Genomic DNA, 25,218 nt, shown 5'->3' with positions numbered 1-25,218 from the left:
TGGATCCTCATTTTATTGACCTCGGAAGGATAGAAGGCTGAGTTAACCTTGAGTCCCATCAGGATTGAACTCCAGGCTATGGGCAAAGTTTGCCTGTAACCATGACTTACCCACTGTATCATGCTGGAACATATAACACAGAACAATAGGGTTGGAAGAAATCTTGGAGGGCAACTCCTGCCCAAGCAGGAGACCTTATGCCATTCCAGATAAATATCCATTTAGTTTCTTCTTGGAAACCTCCAATGATGGAGCACCCACAACTTCTGTTTCACTGATTAATTTTCAGGACATTTCTCCTTAATTCTAGGTTGGATGTCTCTTTGATAATCTTCCACCTATTACTATGTTTCCCCAAAAATGAGACTGCGTTTTGGGGAAACACAGGGTCTTATTTTCTTTTGACCCCCAAAATAAGCGCCTGGTCTTATTTTCGGTGACATCTTATTATTTTTGAGGTGCAGGAGGCAGTGAGCATGGTCACCTCATGGCTGCTGCTGTGATGCAATATTTTCAAGGAGGGCTTATTTTCAGGAGAGGGCTTATTTTAGTGCATGCACTCAAAAGCCCAGTTGGGCTTATTAGCCAGGGAGGTCTTATTTTCAGGGAAACAGGGTACTTGTAGATTGATTTCTTCTTATGTGTATTGTGTTTTATGTTCCCCTTTCCCCCCTTTTGAGTTGTTCGCCGCCCTGAGTCCCTCCCGGAGAAGGGCGGCATACAAATAAACTAAATCTGAATCTGAATCTTCTTCTCTGTGGCAACTCTTCAAGTTCTGGAAGACTATTATAATATCAATATTATTATTATTTTTGTTAAACTAGACATACCTTGTACCTCAATTGTTCTTCGTATGGTTTAGCCTCCAGACCCCTTATCAACTTCATTGCTCTTCCCTGCACTCTTTCTAGGGTCTCAACTTCTTTTTTGCATCATGGTGATGCAAAATTCATGGCATATTAGTTAAAATTAATTAATTGTCACCATGTGATCAAATTAGTAAATACGGAAAAGGTAGAATATGTACCTCTGGGATTTGTTCCAAATGATTGTAGCGGTAAAGTAAATTTGATGAGGCACAAACAGTACATTAACTATGTAACTTTTGGGTTTATTTTTTTTTAAATTGCCAAATAGTTGCTGCTTTCAGAAAGAGAGCTGAATCCATATTGGAAAGATGGTGGTACAGGCTTACCAACAGAAGTATCATCATCAGTAAAAGGTAACATTGTTCTATAAATTTTGACAATCTCTCTGTCTCTGTCTGTCTGTCTGTCTGTCTGTCTGTCTGTCTGTCTGTCTGTCTGTCTGTCTGTCTGTCTCTCTTTGTCTTTCTCTCTCACACACACTCCTTCATCACTATGTTGATGTTAAAATAAAATAAAATTAATATTAGTTGGTAATGATACCTTCATTAAAATTGTAGCTCATAACCACAGAATATTTTGACTCATTTCTTTTTCTTGTAATCTTAAGAGCTTGACCTTCAGAATGTTCAGAATCCATCATGAACTAATTAAAAAAAGCAGATTGTACTAAGACATGATGAATTGTTGTCGTCTCATTTGGCCTGTTTCATTCCATTATACAAATTGCAGCTTTAAAATATTCAGGGGCTGAACTTTGTGAATCCTATTTCAAATAAAGTACATCAAGGGTGCTATTTGGGGCAGAATATTATTTATGTAACCTTTTTCATGTCTCTGCTTTCTCCTGTAGGCTATTTGGTCTCCTTGTGGAAAGAGCAAACACAAGTGTGTGTGAGTGTGCGTATGTGTGTGTGAGTGTGCGCACGCCTGCCCATATGTGTGCAATACTATTTATCAAATTATGCAAACTCTGTGGTGTGCTAAATGGTAGAAATGTTTGCTGAATGGCAAATAGTGATGTAGGATGAAAAATAAAAGCCTAACTTCACAATGCTTGCAGCTCAAGTTACTTAAATGTCAAAGTGCCGTAAGAAAGAAATACTAAAATTGCATGTGTCAAAGAGTTGAACTTTATATGTTTAGATGTACTTTCTAAATAAAAATTCATTATAACATGAAGGGACCCGAGGATTTATTTTATTACAACTACCTTCCTTGCTGAGTTTTTTTCCCTCATGCATTCCTGTTATTCAACTAAAAACAGAATAATAATTCCCCCCGTGGTTATCCATTGAATATGCTATGTGATTAGTGAGAAGTTACAGAATCCATTACTTCCACTGTCTCTCTATCACCTTCAAGACAGGTGAAAGATTACTATTTTTTTAGTAATTTTTACTAACTAATTTTTAAAGACTATTTGTTAGGCTGTGGTTTTCAAAAGCATGTAAGAACGTGAACACAAATGGGAGAAATGTACCATTGCTAAGAATATTTCTGACTGGACTAACATGTCGCAACTATGAAACACACCATATGCATTTAGCACTAAGATTATTAAGGTAATTGTATTACATTTCAGAATGCAAATACTGTATTTACTATCATTATTATGTAGCAACAACAGTAGAGGATGGTGGATTAAGCTGGCTAATGAAATCCTACCAGAGAATGCAGGAGCAGTCTGAGAGAGAAAAACGAGACTTGGAAGAAATTGTAGCGGAAAGATACGGGGTAAGTGTTGGCTGGCGACTCCCAGAGGGAGAGCCTTCTCTGTGGGAGCGCCTTCCCTTTGGAATGAGCTGCCCCCATAGCTTCGCATAATTCCCAACCTCCGGTCCTTCCAGCGCGCCCTAAAAAATTGGGCAAGCTGGCCTGTCCTGAATAAAATAAATTATTAATTTTAATTGTTAATTTTAATTTAATTTTTAAATCTCATTGTAAATGTCTATTGGTTTTTTTGGATATTCTATTTAATCTTTCTTTTAACTTTTGTAATATGTGTTTTTATGTTGTATGCCACCCTGAGTCCTTTGGGAGAAGGGCGGCATATAAGTCCAATAAACCTCAACCTCAAACCTCTCCAAATATTTCTGCCTGATTTTTTAAGATTTGGCACAATTATCATTTCCCTGCAGCTAAGATTAAATGTTTAATTTGGTAATTGCTGGTATATTCCATGAAATGGTATTTCATGCTGCTGTTATTATGGTTTTTCTCTTTGATTTTTAACAGATACTTATTAATCATTTTATGTCACCTAATTTTTTTTTAATGATTGAGCCTGCTCTTAAATGGATTGATAAGTAAACCAATCCATCTGTTCAGATATGAGGCTCACTAGACCAAATCTACAAAGGACTAAGTAATTTGACAAAAAAAGAGTGATTTCTTGGAGGGAACATTTAACATGTAAAAATGAAATGTTTCATAAGTTATCAGCAGGTTTGTGAAACTCAGCGATTTCAAATGATGTTCATTTCAAAGTTAACACCACAAGTTTCTTTTATGTGTTTATCTTAATAGTATTTTCTTTATACAATAATATGTGCTTTTTCATCTGTCTTGTAGTCAGTGGAGCTATTTCAGTCCAAATTAAGAGAAGCTGAGACAGCTGCAGTCCAGAAAGAAAATGATAGAAGGGACTGGCAAAGATACAAATATTCAGAAAGCAAACGTACTTCAAGGGATTGCAAAGAGAAGCAGGAGGAGAACAACCTAGAAAAGTTTTCACATAAAGAACAATTCAAAGAGAAGTATAATAAAGTACGTTGTGAGGAACCGAAAAATTACAGAGAAAGTGAATGGACGGAAACCAAAAAATCAAGGCCAAGTAATAAAGAATCTACAGCAGCAAACTGGACTTGTACAACCAGAAAAGATCCCCATCAATTAAGTCATTATGAGAAACCTTTCTCAAGCTCTATGAAAGCTGCATTTCTGAAACCAAGCAGTGATGCCGATGAAGGAAGCAGACAGCAGAGAACTTCATCCCAATTATTGACTCCTCGTTTTATGAGCTCTGGTTTCCGGAAACCTGTTGATGACGCTGGTGTGACCCCAAGATGGCGCAAAGCGCAACCTAAGGATGAAATTGGAAAAGCAACTCCAAATGAAAAATCTTCCGAAACGAGTAAGGCTGTTACCAGCAAGGAGGAGGAAGAGCCGAAAGAGAAGGAAGAACAGATCTCAGAACCTGCAGTGGAAGAAAAACAGCTAGTGGACAGTAAACCATCATGTTCCAGGTATTTAGGTATCTTCTTGTTTTGAAGGAAAGGGTGGTTTTACAGTTGCACGACTGCTTTATTGTCACATTTTAAATATATCTAAATATACATACATTAAGATATCCTTGGAATTTTGTAATCGTACCATGGGCCTTCTCATAAAATGAAAACCATGGACACCTTGAATGTTCAAAAAATGATTGTCATTTTTTAAAACTTAAAATCAAGCACAGATAAATTACTGCCCAGCATATTTTTTAAATCTAAGAAAATTGGCCATGGGTGTTTTGTTTAACAACTGCAGTGGAAATGAGGTTGTAAGTCCATTGTGAATCAGTGATGTCTCACTTAGTGCCTGCATTGCTTAAATATGAGTTGCCACTCATAATTGTGGTTGTTAAATGAGGAATACTTGTAAATATGTTCTGAACTGGAAGTTTGTACAGATACTTCATCCTACATATACAGTATATCCACTACAAATGATTTACAATGCTACAAAAATAAAGAATAGAATTGGGATAATTCCATAATAATCTATAGATGACTAAATGCAAGGAAACAGTTTACTTTGTTAAAGAAATATAAACTCTTAATTTATATATAAATTTTCTAGGAGACATGTATCATGCATTCTGAGAGTATCTTTTTAAGAGAAGATGGCTTGGTTTTCTTAGTAATATATACATATTTTGTTTAGTAGGTTTTAAGTTTTAGATTTTATTATGGAGTCTTGCTAATCTTGAATGTTGCACTGTTTCTTATTAAAATATACAGTATAGAAACTAATGAATGACCAGATTGTGTAAGTAAAAAATAATTCCTGTCATTCAAATGTCAAGCTACAACTTCCGCATCTGAGATTTGTTCACACAAGATGGTAATGATAGCATTTGCATTCAGTGACATCTAGAAAATACAGTTTCCCAATATTAGTAGTGGAATATAGTTTGTTGAATAATGAAGATGGAGCACTGCAACAAAATCTTGCATATTTCCTGAGGCCAAGGCAGAAATCATGTAAACTTTTAAAATTAGCATTAAAACTAGGAAAACTGACTCTAATTTCAGATTTCAAGTAATGTAGCAAATGTTCTTAACAAATTTTAAAGTTTTTTTTTTAACTACGCATATTTAAAAGTGAATGTAGTCTGATGTAAAATAGGGCCTAAGCTGAATTTTCTGAATGGACCTTTCTTAAGTCACTTTCTCCCACCTAAGTTATCCAGTTGAGATAGTGAATGGCACATTCTCCTTTTCTCCATGCGTAATGCCCTGTGTTTGTATTTGACCAGATCTGTTTCAGAGGATGAGATGCCTCTCATTCTCAGTGACGAAGAAATGAATAAACTGGGAGCCAGGATTGTAAAAGCAGAATTGATGGGAAATAAGGTGTGTGATTGATTTTATTAGATTTTTTTGGTCTTATATTTTAAGATAACTATGAGACAACATTGTAAGATTCGTCATTGTATTCATGTTGGAAGCACTAAGGCACTTCTGGGTTAAAAGGATTAGCTGGTGACATTACCAGAGACACCCAGTTGGGAGCTCCTTTCATGTCCCAATTAATGAGCCCACCAAAGCAATACCTATTTATCTACTCACCCTTGCACGCTTTCATACTACTAGGTGGGCAGGAGCTGGATTGAATGTCAGGCGCTCACCCTGTCACTCATCAACACTCGGGTCTGGAACTACAAGCTTGCAGATTTCCAACCCAGCGCCCTAACCATGTGAGCCACAGTGCTCCACACTTTTAGACTAACTGTGCAATACTGTTCAAATATTATAGCAAAGTAATAAAAAAATTAACCTGGTTTATGAAAATATTTTATAAATGCTGTATCTTTAGAAGCAACTTTATTTGCTTGATTTCATAAGATTTGATTTATTGCTGATAAACATTCATCAGCTGGAATCAAGAGCTTTGGTTAATTATAATGACACTTCTGTTTTCATAGCATCAGCATTTATTTTATAGGAAAAGCTGGAAAAATTATCCAGAGAATATTTTAACACAAAATGCATTGTACATTTTTTTAAAAAAGTTACACTGTGCAATATTTGTTCTGTTTGAAGGATTTAGCTGCCAAACTTCAGTCTCAGCTTGATAAGGCACGCATGCTAAAGGAGAGTGGAGCACACGCTAAAGCTAGAAAAACTGATGAGGTAAGGGGGTATGCATGATCTTGCATTCATTTTGGATTAGCGCCTTTGGAAACAAAAGATTTAATGACAGGTGTGCAGCACCTAAGGCTGTGACACGGTTAAATATAGTTCCTAGCATTGACAGAGAAAACCTTCAAAACAATTAGAAATTATAGTGTGTGGTAAAATACTAGCCTATGAAGCCAAGCTGTGAAAAGACATTGTTCACTGTTTCAGATCTTAGAATGGTGGCCTATTTGGTAATTTTAAATAATATAAGCGAAGAGTTGCTTATCTCTTGTATTTCAGAGTATATATTGTTGGTTTTCCATAAATTCGTATAGTAGACTCTTTACAAGAATTTTCTCTGATTTCCCTATACATACGGAAAATAATATACATATATGATTAATCATACATATATGATTGTATGATTATACACAGTGGTGGGATGCCATTTTTCTTACTACTGGTTTGCTCGTGCATGCGTGCACCGCTACTGCGCATGCACAGAAGTGTCTGGGTGGGTGGGTGGGTGGGTGGAGCCTCCTGCCACTGCTACTACTGGTTCACTGAATCCGGGCCAAACCAGGAGCAACCCACCTCTGATTATACATATATGTACTGTAGTCTTGGGAATAATTTCCTTTTAAATGTGCACGGACTTTTTGTTTGTCTTAAGCTTACTTCAAGATTCTAAGACCACGTTTCTACCAAAGACCTTGGTTAGTTTCTCAGTAGTTTTAAATAATTACTTCTCTTGAGAAAATAGAGAGCAAGAACAGTTTCGCAGTTCTCATGATGTGATTGTTGGTTATACGCAATGGGGATATGGAAGGAAAGTGGCTTCAAGGAGTTATAAAGAGGGTGATGTTTTATGTACTTGTTCATTAAAGAACTGGAATTAGGGTTGCTAGCAAAATTGTTGATTAAAAATCAAATCATTTCAAAAGAATACAAACAGAAACAATGAAAATAAAACAAAAGTGAAGCGTTCCAAAAGGGGCAAAATGAATATTCTGACGATGATGAAAATGGCAGTGTGATTCAGTGCAAGAAGGCATTCAGTGACGCATTTTAGGGCAAAAAAAAACAAACCTAACATTATTCCATATATGCTGATGGTGTTTTGCTGGTGGTGACTCCTAAAGAAAGATTTTTCTGGAAATAGCACTTTGCAATGTGTCAGCTTTCCTGCCCCCCCTCCCAATTTAAAATAACAGTGAGTAAGATTTATGGTAATAAAAACTATTTGTAACAAGGTGTGATTTCAAAGAGGTGGTGATGAGAAACTTGTTAAAAAGCATAACATTTTGAATTTCTACGGGATTTATTCCAGCCATATTTCTTCTCTAGGTAAGATGTTGGGACTTGTATTGACACCAGAGTTTTCTGGATGATTTGATGATGCAGCTGAATATCAGGCTAGTTTCCTATCTATGTCTAAGTAGGGCCGTGCCTATCTTAAAGGAATAATTATGTTACGAGTAGATAAGGAAATAAATTTACATTGATACAATCGATGTATTCTTTTTGTCAGAACAGGTATTATACAAAGGCTTCAGATTTCAGTACTATCACTATGCTGATGACATCTGGTTTTCTTGGTCTTTTTTTAATTATAGCTGATGAAGTTCTTTAAATCAGAGTTGGTTATAAGTAATAAACTATATGAGATGGAAACAAAAGTTCTTGGTCAGTCAATATAGGTAAGGAAATATATATTTCCAAGCTAGAATAACTTGGAGTTCACGCTTTCTAAAAAGAACTAATTTATAGTCTGAACAAGTTTCTATATTTGGCATAAGTTTTACAGAAATTTCAGTCCTGCGTAGAGGCACAATAGGTTTGTGAACTACAAGAATCCATTTCTCTTATCAGGTTAGAATACTTGAATAAGACAACAAGAAATCATTTGTCTTAGTAAGCTCAAATAGTCTATTTCTTTGACAAATGGAATCCAACCCAGTCTTACATAGATTAACAGCTTCTGGAATTTAAGATATTGTTGTAATGATATGTGAGAAACTCCTTCAGGAATGAGTGAAGAGAGGTTCCCTAGGGCAGCAGTCACCAACTGGTGGTCCATGGAGCACTGGTGGTCTGTGAGAAAATTTTGGTGGTCTTCAGAAAAACCTTTGCCTTTTTGCATATTTTATATTGCACTAAATCAGGGATCCTGAAATGACGGCCCCTTGGCTGGATATGGCCCACCGAACCATTAGCCTCCACCTGCTGATGGGATGCGGTACTTCAAGCACATAGTTGGGCTACCTGTTTATTAGCTCCTGCCCTTCCCTCCCTCCCTTCCTGGGAGTCCAGGTGAGCGGTGCACGAAACTTCGGCCGGGCTCCTCGAAAGACAGAGTTTGGAGGGGGGCGATCTAGTACCCAGGCTGGCTACAAGACAAACATTTCTTCTTGGCTGTATTTGAGATTCCTAGCTGCAATTGACAGCAAACCAAGGGTTTCTAGTGGCGCTTTTCTTCACTAACAGGCGGCCAAGCTAAGTGCCTGAAGGACCCCATCCCATCACTAATTCATATTGGTGGTCCACAGGATTTAAAATTATGAATTTAGTGGTCCCTGAGATCCGAAAGATTGGTGACCCTTACCCTAGGGTATGGTTAGGTAAGAGGGCATAGATGCATAATGGTTGGAGAAACAACTATTATGAAAGGACCCTCCCAAACTTCTCAGTCTTAAAAGAGGATGGTAGGAGATTTGTACTTTGAGACTTCTAAGATTGATGTCAGCGTATGTAGACCAGACAGAAAACACAACCATATGAATTAATTCTACTTTCTTGTAAGGTTACATTAACAGAATCTTGCAAATGTTGTAAATACAATTTTCCCACTGTCTCCCTTATATTTCTCAAGATCTTTCTCACATACTATTTCAATTGTTAACCTTCAACTCCTAGCATCCTTCATTAGTGGCAGAACTGGTTTTTCATGGATTGCTTATCCTTATTCAAAGTTCAGTATCATGCCATTGGTCTTCACATTTAATATTAATTATGCAAATGTTCTAAATGCTTAAATAAATGAAGAAAACTTAAATAGATTAAAAAATGAAGAAACCTTTTTTCTTCCAATACATGTCGGAATTCTAAAATGAAAACTTCCCCGATGAGGAGTAAGTTAATCCATTTAATAGAACTAGCTAGTTTAATTAAATAAACTACATTGTCCAACAGTGCTGTTTTTCATTTCTATATTAGCATGCAAGTAACAAGAGCAGATCTCTTGGCTCCAGTATAATCATACCAGACAGTACTTTAATAATTATGTATGAGTTGTAAAGTGGAAATTAACTGAATGAAAGCCTAAAACGGAAGAGTTTCTGAAAAATTGAAATTGAATGTAAGAAAATCTTTGTATTTTCACATTTGAATGCATTCTTATTTGTTATAAAGGGATATACCGGTATTTGGAAAAAAATAAGAGTACTTATTTTTTTATTATTTCACAGTCACTGTGAAATCTTAAGAAAATGAGTGAATGTGCTGTGCCATATTTTTAGAGATCTTTTTAAGATTGTGGTTTGTATGAGAAATTTTGAGAAGTATATTCTTTTTCATTTGTATTCTAATATATTCAGAAGCATTTGATATTTATTTAGGCTGTAAATGTTTTACTGCGTTAACTAACGTCAGAATGCTACTCATAAATAATTGTAAAATCCAGTAACTGCAGGGAACATATAAGGTTAGATGACACTTTCATAATAATTTCTGTTCATTTTCTCTTCTGCGTTTCACATGAAATTAGTGCTTCCTTTTTCTGGTAAAAGCATCAGTGTATTAAGCCAAAAGTAAAAAAAGTGGTGTCATTAAATATTATTATTTGAATTTTGGTAATGTAATCTGGGAAACTGGGTATTTATGGAAAAAGGGTTCTGGGTTGTGGGTTGGTCACTTGTAGCCCAAATTAAAAAAAGAAACAGTCTGCCAATTAATTCTTTACTAATTACTATGAATCTATTTTACTCATACCTTCATAATAGGAGCCGAGGTGGCGCAGTGGTTAGGGTGCAGTACTGCAGGCCACTTCAGCTGACTGTTATCTGCAGTTCGGCGGTTCAAATCTCACCGGCTCAAGGTTGACTCAGCCTTCCATCCTTCCGAGGTGGGTAAAATGAGGACCCAGACTGTGGGGGTGATATGCTGGCTCTGTAAACCGCTTAGAGAGGGCTGAAAGCCCTATGAAGCGGTATATAAGTCTAACTGCTATTGCTAATAGTGAATGTTTCAACTGAAGGTTTATTTAGTTAGGAAACATATATATCTAATATTCTTAAATACATAACTCTGGGCAGCAAATAATAAATGGTATATGTTAAGCACAATTAAGGTCTGATTAAGCAGACAAACTGTAGTTAACATCAGTGGTGCAGTAAAAACTGTATACTTAAAAAGTGTGCTTCTATCCCATTTTCCAGGTTTCTAAACTTGCTAAAATATTACCCTGTGGTGTTTAGAAACTTCAAATGCAGTAGATATAATATCAAGGTTTGTTTTTCATATAAGTCAACAATTTACTGACTTTGAATGTTCTTTCCACATTAGAAGTGGCAGGAATTATTTGAAAGTTAAGCATATTGCAAAGTACTCAAAAGTTGACTCAGGCAGCACATATTAAGTCTACGCCCCAAATTGAAAAGTGTAAGCATAAGTAGAAACACCAGGCAAGAAAGAACAGCAAATTAGTAAGCCTTCAAATTTCATGTGTTGCCAAATAATTTCTCTTTGAGATAAGACATAAAAATTTGAATTTTTATGAATTTTGGTCCCTTCCAGCACGTTTTTAGGACCATTTATGTACCATGCATATAAGTAAACTATGATGCATTTCATAAACTATGGCACTTCAAAGAACAGTTTTAATTGTTCATTCAAAAGACGTTAGATTTAGAAAGATACATAGGAGGAAGTCAAGGAAAATGGAGGTACAGTGATCCAAAACCACCTAAAAAAGGTAAGGTTGGGAATTAATTCTGGGTATCATGGATACCGATGAAAAAGAGAAGTTATTTCAGAAGACCAAAACTTAGAGGCCTTTTACAAAAGGTCAATGAAATGATGATGTTATAGCAGAGGATGAATTTACTACAAATAATAATGCATGAATGCATTAAATAAGTGGAGCCAAAACTCTTAATACAAATATTTTTTGATATTGAAGGTAGAAATAAAGTATATTTAATCTGTGCAAGTCATTTTTTTCAGCACTTTAATTGACTAAGTGACTCCTTAATTTAATCAGTTTAAATCTGATCTGGTTGATACTCGGTGAATAGGTATCTCTTTGCACAGACGTAATTGGTTCATTCAGATCACAATTAATGAACAGAAACTGCAAAATTATGGGAGTTCCTGATGGAAATGAGGCAAGGCCAGACTATATGAGCATGACTTTAGGGCTCATAGGAACAGTGTTGATGAGTTAAATGGAACGAGGAAGGATGGGCAAAAATGTGATCTTTGTACCACTGATAGTATATGCAGTATAGATGTTACGTGTAGGAAGGAATTACCATATTTTTTGGAGTGTAAGACACACCCTTTTCCCTCAGAAAAGAGGCTGAAAATCTGGGTGCGTCTTATACACTGAATACAGCATTTTTTGCCTCCTGAAACCCCGCCCCTTCACCAAAATGGCCTTGCATAGCTTTTAGGAGGCTTTCAAAGTGCTCCTGGGAGCTGGAGAGGGCAGAAATGAGCAAAAAATGGACCTTTTTTTGCTCAACTTTGCCCCCCCCCCCAACCCCCAGGAACACTCTATAAGCATCCTAAAGACTATCCATACCCTTTTTTTTTTGACAAAAAAAGCCCGTTTTTGCGAAAAAGGCCTGTTTTTTGCTTGGTTTTGCCCCCGCCCTCGGAGCACTGTACAAGCCTAAAGGCTATTCATGCCCTTTTTTTGAAAAAAAAATCAGCCTGTTTTCACGAAAAATGGGCCGTTTTGGGAAGGTTTGCAGAGTGCAAAAACTTTTTCTTTTTAATTTGCCTCTTTAAAACCTTGGTGCGTCTTATGCTCCAGTGCGTCTTATACTCTGAAAAATATGGTAGATGTTTTCGGGTTGCAAAGGAAAATGCTGGCCTCGTCTTAAAAATCATCACAGCCTCTTTCAAATTAATATAACAAAAATGTGGCATTCCCCCCCCCTTTTTTTTTTGGCCTTTCTGTGGAAAACTCATCAGAAATGTAGTGTGCTGATTTGATTAAAAAAGCTCCATTAATCTTGGGAGCTTCTGTACTCTTAAGCCAAAGTTAGTTTATTATCTAAAAGACATTAGTTTTTATATTCATTGTCATCTCAGGTGGCACAACCCCTGCTGGAGAGGGTTATAAAATCCACATATTTGGCTTAGTTCCAAAATCTAAAATATGCGTTAATTAAACCAAAATTACTTTTTCCATGATTCAGTGTCATCCAATTAAGAGTGCTTACATTTTGAGAAGCAATTATATAAGAAACTCATCAATATAGCCATATGTGTAATTGGTGTTCTAAAGGTCATTAGTCAGAGGACTCCAAAATGTATGGAAAAGATTTCATACAAGTAATTACACGGTTCAAGATGCATAATTAAGCTATAGTCCTTAAATAAAGATGTTTGGCTTTCAGCCAATGCATCTGGAGAATATGGATTGGTCTTCCAGTTAATTGCAAGTTTGTAATGTGTATGTAGATAAGTGTGTTGATTAGATCATTGTGTTGTGTTTATACTTCTTTTTTACCTTAGTGGGAAGTAATATAGGACAAGATGGAACCTTTTTTAAAAAAATTAGATGACTGAGGTCGTAAAAGAGGAAACTGATCTTTTGAACAAGCATCACACAAGATATCCAGATTCTTTAGTATAATTAGGTTTGCAACAGTTCATTTGAATATTTTTCAAGATATACGGTTATAATATATTCAATTTAAACAGCGCCCAGTGCCAATGACTGGAATATTCAGTGTGTGTGTGTGTGTGTGTGTGTGTGCGCGCACGCGCACACGCGCACACACACACTCATTGACCACCATTTTTATCTTATAGCTAGCATGACAAATCCTTATCTTATTCCATACTTTCATGACTTCATTTCCTTCAGATGGGTGGATTGCTTAATTCATTCTAGATTGAGGATGGGGTTTCTGATACCTGAAGACTCTAAAGACCAAAGGATGCAAGCCATCCCCAAGATAACAAAATCATTTGTGGTAGCAGAGTTGCAATACCAACTAAATAAAAGCTTATTAGAGGAAATACTGTTTGGATTAGCTGAGATTATGTTTCTACAACTCAACTGAATATATATGAAGGCATGATTTAAGTTGAAATTGCTGTGATCAAAGTTACAGTATGGAATTATTTTGACTTTGCAAGGTTACATCATATTCTCAAGAATATGTGAAATCCGCGTAAGACTTTCAGAGAGGACAAAGATAATATCAGATCTCATTCTGATTATCTCAATATAGAAACTTTTGTGCTACCACCATTAAGTAATCAAATGTCATTGAATAGGATTTGATGTCTGGTGATGGTATGGATCAGCATTATCTTGACTTGTCTCTATTGTATTCTTTCCAATATCTTGACCCTGTCCATTGTTTTCCTCTGCTATTTTCTTTAACTTTGTTAAGTATAACAATTGTTTTCCCCAGCCCCATCATTCAAAGTGCCTCAGATGCCTAAAGTATGTGATTTTCTACTTATTGATTACTTTAAGAAAGTAATCAATATTTTTTGATTTGTTATTCATGCTACTCTTCGTAACTTGTTCCAAGCGCATAATCCGAAAGTATTTTCCAATTTTCTCTTGGCATTTCTTATAGTGCAGCTTCACAACATTAGGTTAACCCTGGGGAGACCATTACTTTAACAATTTCAGTCTTTATTGTTATAAGAAATGTCTGCATGCTCATGACCTTAAGTTAACTGTAGGTAGTGCTTATTTGGCAACCACAGTTGGGACTGTCAATTTGATCATTACATGAAGCAGGTGCTAAATAAAACTGGGCTTATGATTTCAGCTTCCCTTTGCTTTACACACCTGTGAAGGTCACAGATGTGAGGATTATTTGCAAAATCACATTTTCGTCACCGCAATTGCCAAACGAGGCAGTCACTAAACAATGACTACCTGTATTGCTTTTCTTTCTACAATTTGTTCTCCAGCAACTGTCAGCTTCATTTTTGAGCCTAAAAAAAAAACCTATTGTCTTCGCTTATTCACTGTCATCTATTCACTAGTCATACAGGTTGTTATTAACTATTTTTCTCGATAGCAGCGTTAACCCATTTTTTTTTCATTTTCCATTTTTAGTTTCATAAAAAAACTGTTCTAAATTGTTTTTACTTTAAAGTAACAATGTAATATCTGCACATCTCAAACTTCATTTTTTTTTAAAAAAAAAATAGAGCTTTCCAGCTTTGTATCTGTCAGAATATTCATGAACTGGAATAGGACATTCCGTAGCAACAGGTCAGACATTGGGGACTGGCTGGAATAGGACATGTCAACTGGGTCGGCCAATGGGAACTATTGGGTGACTGAGAGCCGTGCCAGATGGCTTGGAGCCTGGGTGTGGCTTACCTAGTCTGTGCAAGAGAACTAAAAAACCCAATCTCTCTCTACCAGGTTGGAAGAATCTGCTGTTGGTATTTTGTGTGTGTGTGTGTGTGTTTGTGTGTGTGTGTATATACATATACATATACATACATACATACATACATACATACATACATATAAAGAAGTTTCTTATTTAAATCAATTGCTGAATCAGTTATCTATGTGTGCTTTCTGGATTTGATTTTTGCAACAAACTCTGACAATATCTTCCAATCTTGTCATTCTTCTACCATAACTATGCAAGTTAAACAAAAGTAGGGAAAAATATGAATCCTTGCTTTACTCCCTTGCATATTCTGGACCACTTGGTTTCTCCAAATTCAGTTCTTACAATAGCTCCTTATTCATTGTAAAATTGGTCAGTAGAATAATCGAGCAGTTCTGGCACATTCATTAGCTTTAATGTGTTCTACATTGTTTTATTTTAGCTAATTAATATCACGTGCTTTTCTGAAGTCTTTGGGTTAATATAGAATTTTGCTGTTTTGTGAGATCTTAAGCAAAACTTTACTAGTATGAGGAATGATAATTTGTTGTGTCTTCTTGCGTTCTCTTCTTTTTCAATTTATATCCCGGTCTGTTTTTAATTTGGCCTCAGACGTGTTTATATTTGCTGATGTAGAATTGTTAGAACTTCTGCTCCTTCATGTAACTTTAAACAGTTCAGTAGGCATTTCATCTGCTTCTGTTGCTTCCATCTTTAACAGTTAAACTATTTCTTGTTGTACCTTAATTTCATGTGGAATTAATTCCTCATTATTTTCTCTCTCAACAAGTATTTAATTTTTGTAATCTCATTTGTAAAAAAAATATCCAGTTTTTCTATCTTTTTAAATCTTATGTGATGCTACTTACTTACACATTTACCCTTCCTTCCTTCCTTCCTTCCTTCCTTCCTTTCTCCCTCCCTCCCTCCCTCCCTCCCTCCCTCCTCCCTTTTCACTGAAGGGCTACTCTGAGTGGCTTAAACAATAGAACATAAAAAATGATAAAACTGTAGAAGTAACAATAGTAAAGGAATAAAACAATAAAAGTGAATAATGGAAGTACAATAATAGGAAATTGAAAAGATAAGCAGAAGGGAAGAAGGAAGTACAGGAGGTAGGTAATGTTTGTAATGTTTGTAATGTAATGTTTATTAACATTTGTAGGCCGCCCTTTTCCCTGAGGGGACTCAGGGCGGCTCACATAAAATCAGGGAGGGGAAGTACAAACAGTGACATAGACACATATAATAAAAGTAATAAGCAACATACATTCATCATTCGGGAGGTGGCATCAGCTACTTAGCAGGGGGTTGGATTAGAAGATCTGCAAGGTCCCTTCCACTCTGATGATGATGTACAGGTAGTTCTTGGCTTGCAGCAGTTCATTTAGTGACCATTCGAAGTTACAATGGCACTGAAATATTGACTTATGACCATTTTTCACACTTATGACTGCTGCAGCATACCCATGGTCACGTGACTTACATGCTTGACAACTGACTTGTATTTATGACAGTTGCAGTAACCCAGAATCATGTGATCCTTTTTTGCATCCTTCTGACAAGCAAAATCAGTATTAAAATATTTTATATTGTAATTTAAATATTTTATTTTATTTAATAATAAAATATTTAAAAATCTTTCTGTACCCTTTTATTGGAGTACATAACAAACGTACATACATACACAAATATAATATATCTCTGTGTGTATGTATAAGTATGTACTATATATCTATATATAATAATAAGCTCCTATATAGCTTTCCATTAGTCCAGGGGTGTCCAAACTTGGGAACTTTAAGATTTGTGGACTTCAACTCCCAGAATTCCCCAGCCAGCCAGCTGTGGAATTCTGGGAGTTGAAGTCCACAAGTCTTAAAGTGCCCGAGTTTGGACACGCCTGCATTAGTCCCAAGTATTCCTACCTCAAGTTATAAATTGTCTTATAATTTCTTTGGTCTTAAAAAGATCTCATTTTCCTGTTCTGTTGTATTCTTTGGTTGACATTTTAAATTGAGCTCTCTTGCCCTTGTTTGATATTGAAACTATGCATTCAGTTGTCATATGTGCTTTTTATTGTCTAAGACTTTCATCTTCTCTCTTGTTCAGGCTATCATAATGGCTTTCTTCTCTTTGAAATTCGGAGCCATTTTCCGCGCCTGCTTCAGATTTGATGATGTTTCTTATCTTTTCCTCCAGCTTTTCAGGCTGATGTTTTCCAAAGGAAACATGCATACTAAGACCTATCATTGATCTTACGTTATAAGGATGTTAAAAATTCACCAATTTGGAAAGAGAATATTCTGCAGATCCCTGGACCATTCTGTTCCCCCTCTGGACCATGCTGAAGTTTTTACTGACTGTGCCACTCCACATAGTGGCTTGTCAGTTTCCTGAACAAAAATGATTAGATAGTGTAGATGACATTTTTCATGGTCCAGAATAGGAAAGGAATATTCAGAAGTTCTCTCAAACATTCTGTGGTCAATTTATATATCCCTCTGGCTGTATTCAAATCACATTTGGCTGGCATGCTGTAATTTTATAACTCTAAGCTTCATATTTGAGACAATTTCTAAGTCTAAGCTCCACCTTTGAGACAGTTCAGTTTATTTGACAACATGCTGTTGGAAGTATCCAGACTCATTGAGTTGTCTATTTCCCTTTTCGGTTTCTTATGATGTTATTTGATTTTAGTGTTATCTTTTTTAAATATAACTTGGTTGAAAGTTTTAAAAATGTCTAGAAATTTAATGTAGACTAAAATAGAGTAAGACTAGAGAAAAGAAAGGAAAAAAAGAAAAAGATTAACGGCAAAAAGAAAAATAGGAAAAAAAATACCATGGTTGTTAAGTGAGACAGCATTGTAATTTGTGACTATCTCTGCTGGCTTCCCCATTGACTTTGCTTGTTGGAAGCTGGCTGGGAAAATTGCAAATTATAATCACATAACCAAAGGATGGCTTGCTTTGATCAACATTTAATGTTTCGTTTAGTTTAGTTGACTTTATTGTCATTGCACCTAGTACAACAAAATTCAGTGTATAAATAAAACACAAACACACATCCTTCACATTCTATACAATTAAATTGAAAACCTCTGATATTGCATTTGTGTTACACTGTACAGTAGAATTCAATATAGTTACTGCTCTAGGGTGGAAGCTGTTTTTCAGCCTATTTGTCCTTGTTTTTATTGCCCTGTATCGTCAGCCAGATGTTAATAGTTCAAAAAAAAAATAGTGCCCAGGATGAGATGAATCTTTAAGAATGTTTTGAACTTTCTTAAGGCAGCAGGAGCTATAAAGCTTTTCCAGGGAGGGGAGAGGGCAACCAATGATGCTCTGGGCAATGATGTTAACCCTCTGGAGCACTGTCCTATCTGCCACTGTGCAATTGGCAAACCACACACAGGTGCAGTAAGTTAAAATACTCTCTATGGTGCAGCTGTAGAAGGTCACCAGCAGTTTTTCATTCAGTTGTTGTTTCCTGAGAAATCTCAGGTAGTATAATCTCTGCTGGGGCCTTTGTTTGAATTTCTAAATGAGATTCATTTCCTTCACACTTGCAGAGCTCTATGAGTCTTCCATTTCTACTGTGGATAGCTCTTACTCCCCTTCACTCTCATTTCAATCACTGGCAAACGAAGCCCCATCAGGAACTCACACTGTTATTGGTATAGCTCTCAGAGTATTGAAGCTATTGACCTCTTCTATCACATCGGGATTACAATCCACGAAAAATAACTGTCACTGCTTCTTTGCAAAAAGCTAGAGTTGCAGCTGATGCCTTGTTGCTAAATTGCTTGCAGGAAAATGTTTTGAGAAATTAAAAAAGGAGTTTTTTTTTTTTACCTTTCCAAATACCTTTGCATATAGTGCTGGCAGTTTTTACATTTTGCCCCAAATTTAATTTCCACTCTCAGGGTACAATATACTGTTAAAAGCTCAAAATTTTATCTCACCAACCTTTTTGCACAGCACAATAATTAATTCAGAAGTTCACGAAGTCAGTGAACACATTATTTTGCATGGCTGTTTTTCAGGCTTGATTTTTTTTAAAAAAATTCTTTTAATATACAAGATGAACTTTACTCAGACCTTCTCCTTATAGTTTCAAATTACCGTGTTTCCCCGAAAATATGATATGTCCTGATAATAAGACCATGCCAAATTTTTCAGGTGGGCAAAAATGTAACCCTCCCCTGAAAATAAGCCCCCTGGACAACCTACCCCCCCAGCCAGGCAGAGCGCCACTCACAGACCTAGGGGTATCCCAAAGGCGCCAAGCTGCGGCTTCCAAAGCACGGAAGTAGAATGCTGAGTCTTCCGGAAGTTGCCACTCTGGGCGTATGCTCTGCCAACTGCCAGCCCACAACTATAGAGCATACTCCCAGAGTGGCCGCTGCCGAAAAACTTGGCTGCAGATTTCCGGAGTTTGGAAGCCGGAGAATAGGTTATGCTCGGAGTGCTGTGACGGCAGTAGCACCTTGGCCTTGCAGGGAGAGCTGGGCCAGGGCATGGTGAGGTTGGGAGGCACACCAGCTGAGGATGGAACAGGCGCTCGCGCAACCTACCTTTCCAGCCAGGCAGAGTGCCACTCACCGATTTAGGGATATCCCGAAGGCACCAAGCTGCAGGAACGGAGTTGGTGCGGCAAAGGCTTGCATTGCTTAGCGCCTTTGGGATATCACTGGGTTGCTGAGTGGTGCTCTGCCTGGCTGGAAAAGGGGGGTTGCTGGGTGGCTGCTCGTGAGTGTGGTCACCTCATGGCTGGCATAGTGCACCCGGCAACCCCAAAACAATAAGCCCTCCCCCGATAATAAGACCCAATCAACATTTTGTGGGTCAAAAGAAAATAAGACCCTGTCTTATTTTCAGGGAAATACAATATTTATCTTAATTTTGGTTGTCCCATTTTATTCTGTGTGCCTCGGTGTTAACCTACTACTTGGTTGCATGAATAATAAGTATGCATTCATATTTGCAGTAATTCACTGTTTAAGTCAGTTTTCGTTCACTTGAAATATCCAGTTTGACCAGCTAAATCATTGTTTGTCAATTTTGGCAACTTTAAGATTTATGGACCTCAATTCCCAAGAATTCCCCAGCCAGCAAGACATCTTATAATTGCCAGGTTGAGAAAGAGTAGCCTAAACATTTCCATCCCACTCTGCCTGTTAATGCTATATGACTTCGTTATCTAAATATTGCTGTTCTCTTGTTGATACTGGACCTGGATTAATTTCGCTTCATTTTAGTAGAGAACTACATTTATCTTGCAACCTATTAGACCTGTGCATATGTTTTTCATTAGCTCAGGTCGTTTTTATGTGTCTTTAAGAATCATTATTTTTCCCCTTCCTCCCCTCTCTGTGACAGAGCTATTCTTAAAATGTTATCAATTACCTAATAAGAATTGAAAAACAGTTCCATATTAATAGAAAGTGACCTCGTGTAATCAGTCTGCTTTGCTCAGCTGTATGTTGTGTTCCAATTACACTGCATTAGGGAGCCCTTTCAATTTCTGATGTGAAATTATGGAGAAGTCTACCTAAGAGCATATTTTACTTAGCATGTCATCCATCGAGGGTGCTTCTAGGGGGTAAGGAAGCTTGTTGAATTAAAATGCAGGAATTGGTGGTAAAATTTCTAATATATAATCTCTATATACAATTGATATAAATATACACAATGCTTGACTAATCAAATACATATGATGTAAGTCACAGAATGTGCAGCAAGCAATGAATCTAGCTTATAATTTTGAGGTAATTGTTCTGATGCCAAAAGTAGTAACTCTCATGCTTTTACAATCATGGTTTGATCAGTTAAGGCTTTTTACATATGATAGTCTTTCAGGTTTAACGAAGACCTGCTGATGTGCACTTCATCTGTGAACACAGAGGTGGCTCTGCAGTCCCACTCTAGAATCTAATACAATGGAGGCACTGAAACTCCATTGTTGTGGTAACTGTGATTATAATTCTGCATTGCTGTTCAGTTTTATATCAGAATGTCTATGGAGATTCTCAATCATCCAGGTCATGGTTATCCCAAAGGTGCTTTTTTCAAGAGGCAACTGGACTTCCTTGTTTTTCTTTAAAGATGTTTTGCTTCTCATCCAAGAAGCTTCTTCAGCTCTGACAGGATGGTGGGGAATGGAAGGATTTGCATTCTATTTGTCTGCAAGGAATATAAATCCTCCCATTCCCCACAATCCAGTCAGATCTGAGAGCGAACTATCTTGAATGAGAAATGAAACATCTTCAAAAACAACAACAAGAAAGTCCATGTGCCCCTTCAAAAAAAAAAATATCTTTGGGACAGTTTTATATAAGATTTTGGCAGCTCTTGCCTTCAAAACTGATGAAGAGGCTTCATAACACAGCTTGCCAGCAGTTGGTGAGGTATATCAGCACTGAGTCCCTGATTATCATAGCCCAAATGAAATTAGAAGGACATGTCAACACAACAGATAACCTTCATATGCCTTGCCAGTTGCCATACGTACTGGAGCCTGGGAAGAGACCTCCAGGTTAGTGCTGTAAAGAAACCCTACTCCATTGTGGCCTCCAGCCAAGGGAACTAGAAGCTGCAGCTGCTGACATAACCTGCTAAGAAGCCCTTGGCAAGAGCACAATGGGACTGCAGAGCTATGCCCATAGTTAGCATGCCTTCAAACCTACCATACTGATATGATCCATAGAAACTGTGGATAACTTTATAAAACATAATTTTGTGCCTTTACCGTGGAGAGAATGATCTTCTGCAAATGACATAGTTCCTGTCCAAAATCAGTAAATTAAAAACTGAGCGACTAGCTATCTTGACACATTCCACGAAGCCACAATGCGTGTTTGGTTTTGTTTAATACATTATGTGAGTCAGTTATTTATGTTTGGAATCAAAAGAGGTTTTTTTATGTTTGGAATCAAAACACAGGACACAAAGCAAATAATCAAGGCTCAAAAAACTAAACACACCTTAGGGCTTCGTCCAATGTGTCAACATAGCCAGTCTTTATTAGATGGCAAACAGTGAAGAGACCTGCAAAGACAGAGATGCGTTGATATTTACACGTTCCAAAAAGAAAGGGAAAATGATGCAGGCAGACATATGCATCAATAATAGATGATGTAAGCATACATATTCATAAGTAATAGATCTTGGGTTACTTCCCAACCCTTCTACTTTTAACATCTTCAAAAAGAGAATAATTGTCTTAATGAAAAGAAACATATCAAGGGGTTGCCATGGGAATCTTCTGATAAGATTTGCTGTGAGGTAGCTGCTTCAAGGCTGCATTCCTTGTGTATTTTATTAATGGGTCCCATTCATCTGAAAATTTACCACATTTATTAGTAAATCGTAGCTTATGGTTTTTCATGTTCTACAAACCCATAGTGTGGACATGTTCTCTCTGTTAAAAAGTATTCTCTTCTAATATGTTCATTTATTTCTCTGTAAGTATTGGAGTCTTCCAAATCATGAAATGACTCCCTTTTTAAAGATTGGAAATAATGTTTGCATAATTCCTGCGATTTTCTTGATTTCTGAAATTTTCAAGGGTCTGGAAAATATTTCTGTTGTGGCTGAATTCAGTTGTATTATTGATACAATAATTGATTGTTCCTATCACCCATCTCCTCCCACTTACGACTGCATGATTGTAACTTGCTGCTTGTATTCTTACGATTTATATTTATATTGATGATTTCCTGATTGCTTATTTGTACCCTATGACTATCATTAAGTGCTGTACCATCTGATTCTTGATGAATTTATCTTGTCTCTTATGTACATTGAGAGCATATACACCAAAGACAAATTCCTTGTGTGTCCAATCAAACTTGGCCAATAAAGAATTCTGTTCTGTTCTGTTCTATCCTATCCTATCCTATCCTATCCTATCCTATCCTATCCTATCCTATTCCTATTTGTATTCCTATTCTATTTGATTTTCCAAACCAGTTAATTAGTGATTTTCTTCATAAAAGTGGAATACTTTGAAAATTATTTTAAAAATACTACATCCTTCTGGAAATCTGGTTCTAAAAGAATAACAACATGCCATTCTGCCATCTTAAAACTAATTCTGACCATCTAGTCAGCTAAATGGGATGGCAGAGTTAATCTTACCAGCTACCTCCTGGTGAATGAACATTTTGTAGGTAGCCAAGCCTAGCAGGATAGCATTTTCATCAAAAATTGCAAGTCCATTTCTTTATGGCAGTGACTTTTATTAAAGTAATCATGACATATGAACATGAATTCCAAAGAAATTCATGCTGTCTTCCTCATCTACGTCATTTATGTCATTTAAAAATGTAACTCTGTGGGTTGTGTATGTAGTATGAATTAGTTGATAAAGTGAGAGGAGGAGGATTTTAGGAGTTCAACAACATTTGGAGGGAGACAGATTTCTGTCTCTGATTTGCACATTTTTTAGACATGTTTAGGAACGCCTGATGGAAAACATCTGTCACTATTCTTAAGCAAAAAATAAATAATAAAATAAGCTCCTGATATGGATAAGCTCATCTGAAAGTAATTTATGAAAGAGCTTCCCTGAAATTTGAATGGGAATTTTTGATTGACAGATATTTTAGACTACAGTTATTTGCATATGTTACTGCATATTTCATTGACTTACTTCAGAATTAGTAGATAATTTAAAGATACAGATACATATTAATAGAGTTGGAAGGGACCTTGTAGGTCATCTAGTCCAGTCTCTTAAACATTATATGGAAGATTGTTGTCCAAGAGCAACATAGAGGTTTGTTTTTTTGGGTGGGACTCAGCAGTGGGTTTCACATTTTGTTACCATCGGTTCACTCCTGCGTGCAAGGGCCCGGCCTTCCCTGCATGCACTTTGCTAGCGCACATGCCTTCACTCATACGCCCAGCCTCAAAAACGTGCCTTAATAGGACGGCATAGAGCTGGGGTGAGTGGGTAGGCCCACCCGCGATTTCCATTATTGGTTTGGGTGAACTTGTCCGAACCAGCTGAATACCTCCTCTGGGCAGGACTACTAACAATACTTACCAACATCTGCAAGTTATGAGGGATTTGTGGCATTAGATGCTGCATGGAATTCAATTTTATATATTGTTAGTGAGAAATTCTCATAGTTTGTTTGGACAGTTATATAAAGTAGTCTTTTAAAATAGTAGTTATATAAAATAAAGTACTAATATAAAGGGAATATCAGACCATGAATGAAAAACTTTTGTTCCAACAGCAATGAACAATACATAAGTAAAATGATTTAGTAAAAGTATTATAAAACATCTACAGGGCATGAGAGATTTGTAATATTACTTCTTTCAAAGTCTCCATGGAATTCAGTTGCATGGCAAGAAGAAATTCTCATTATTTTACAAATAAACGTGTGAATACCTTTGATGCCAATATCCAAATTTTCCTTCTTTTTATTTTTTATTCAAATAAACTACTGTATTCATTATCAGGGACTCTTCTTACTTGAAGTGCAACATTTAGTAATTAAAGCATGTCCCGTATCTGGACATAATACAAAATATTGCTTAGTAGTTGACAAAAAATATTAACTTTTCCCAAAAAAAATTGCTTATGCAAAAAGTATGATTAATCTTTTGTGCAGGAGGAGAGAGATTGTGGCAGATCAAAATATAACAAGGGCAAAATGTATAGATCTGCAGTTTTTTCCCCACACTTATTATTGCTGTCCTGGTTTTTCTGAAGAATATAATTAAGCCCTTAGAGCTTTGATACTTCCACAACTATAGAACTTTTTTTCCCTTTAGTAGGTTTTAGAATTTTCAGGGGGTGGGCTGTTATTTAGTGGTAGGACAGATGTGAGATCAACACATTGTTTATTTGCCTGAAAATGATTTGGATAGAGATTTATTTCAGCATATATCAAAGTTGACAAAGTCAGTTTTAATGTGCCCAATTTTGATGACATCCCCCTTATTAGAGTTAATTTAATCAATTAACAGACAGTGAGCGGCTGCTTCTTTAATGACTGAGCAAGAAGTTTATATTCTGCTCTTAATTTCTGTTTACAAAGGTTATAAATAGAAATACACACTTGCATCTTATGGAGGCCTCTATTAATGCAAGTAAGTTGAAAATGTTATTCCAGATTCGGTTTTATATGGTGACAGGCTTTCCTATGAAGCTTTCATGGAAAACCAGAATAAGCATGTCTAAAGGATGCGTGTAATAAAAGAGATGAAGGTTACAACATTTTGTCATACCTGCAAATGTTGAAGAATAAGGAAAGGATCTGACTCTTGCTAATTTTCATAGGTGGAGTGGGAAAGAAACCTTTCTTTTATTCTTTTTAGCACTCATTATTCT

The 25,218-nt window shown here is 36.5% G+C and overlaps 1 protein-coding gene across 1 annotated transcript in view; it reads left to right on the top strand.

Moving 5' to 3' along the window:
- Window positions 1–25,218, top strand: part of CWF19L2 (CWF19 like cell cycle control factor 2) — a 93,168-nt gene that overhangs the window by 29,350 nt on the left and 38,600 nt on the right. The window contains exons 6-10 of the mRNA XM_032219876.1: window positions 1,138–1,222; window positions 2,488–2,603; window positions 3,441–4,114; window positions 5,392–5,488; window positions 6,179–6,268. Coding sequence (XP_032075767.1) covers window positions 1,138–1,222; window positions 2,488–2,603; window positions 3,441–4,114; window positions 5,392–5,488; window positions 6,179–6,268 — 1,062 coding nt within the window. The remainder of the gene's footprint in view (window positions 1–1,137; window positions 1,223–2,487; window positions 2,604–3,440; window positions 4,115–5,391; window positions 5,489–6,178; window positions 6,269–25,218) is intronic.

The sequence above is a fragment of the Thamnophis elegans genome, chromosome 6 (genome assembly GCF_009769535.1).
Source record: "Thamnophis elegans isolate rThaEle1 chromosome 6, rThaEle1.pri, whole genome shotgun sequence".
In the NCBI taxonomy this organism is placed as follows: Eukaryota; Metazoa; Chordata; class Lepidosauria; order Squamata; family Colubridae; genus Thamnophis; species Thamnophis elegans.
This window is presented reverse-complemented; position numbering and strand designations above follow the sequence as displayed.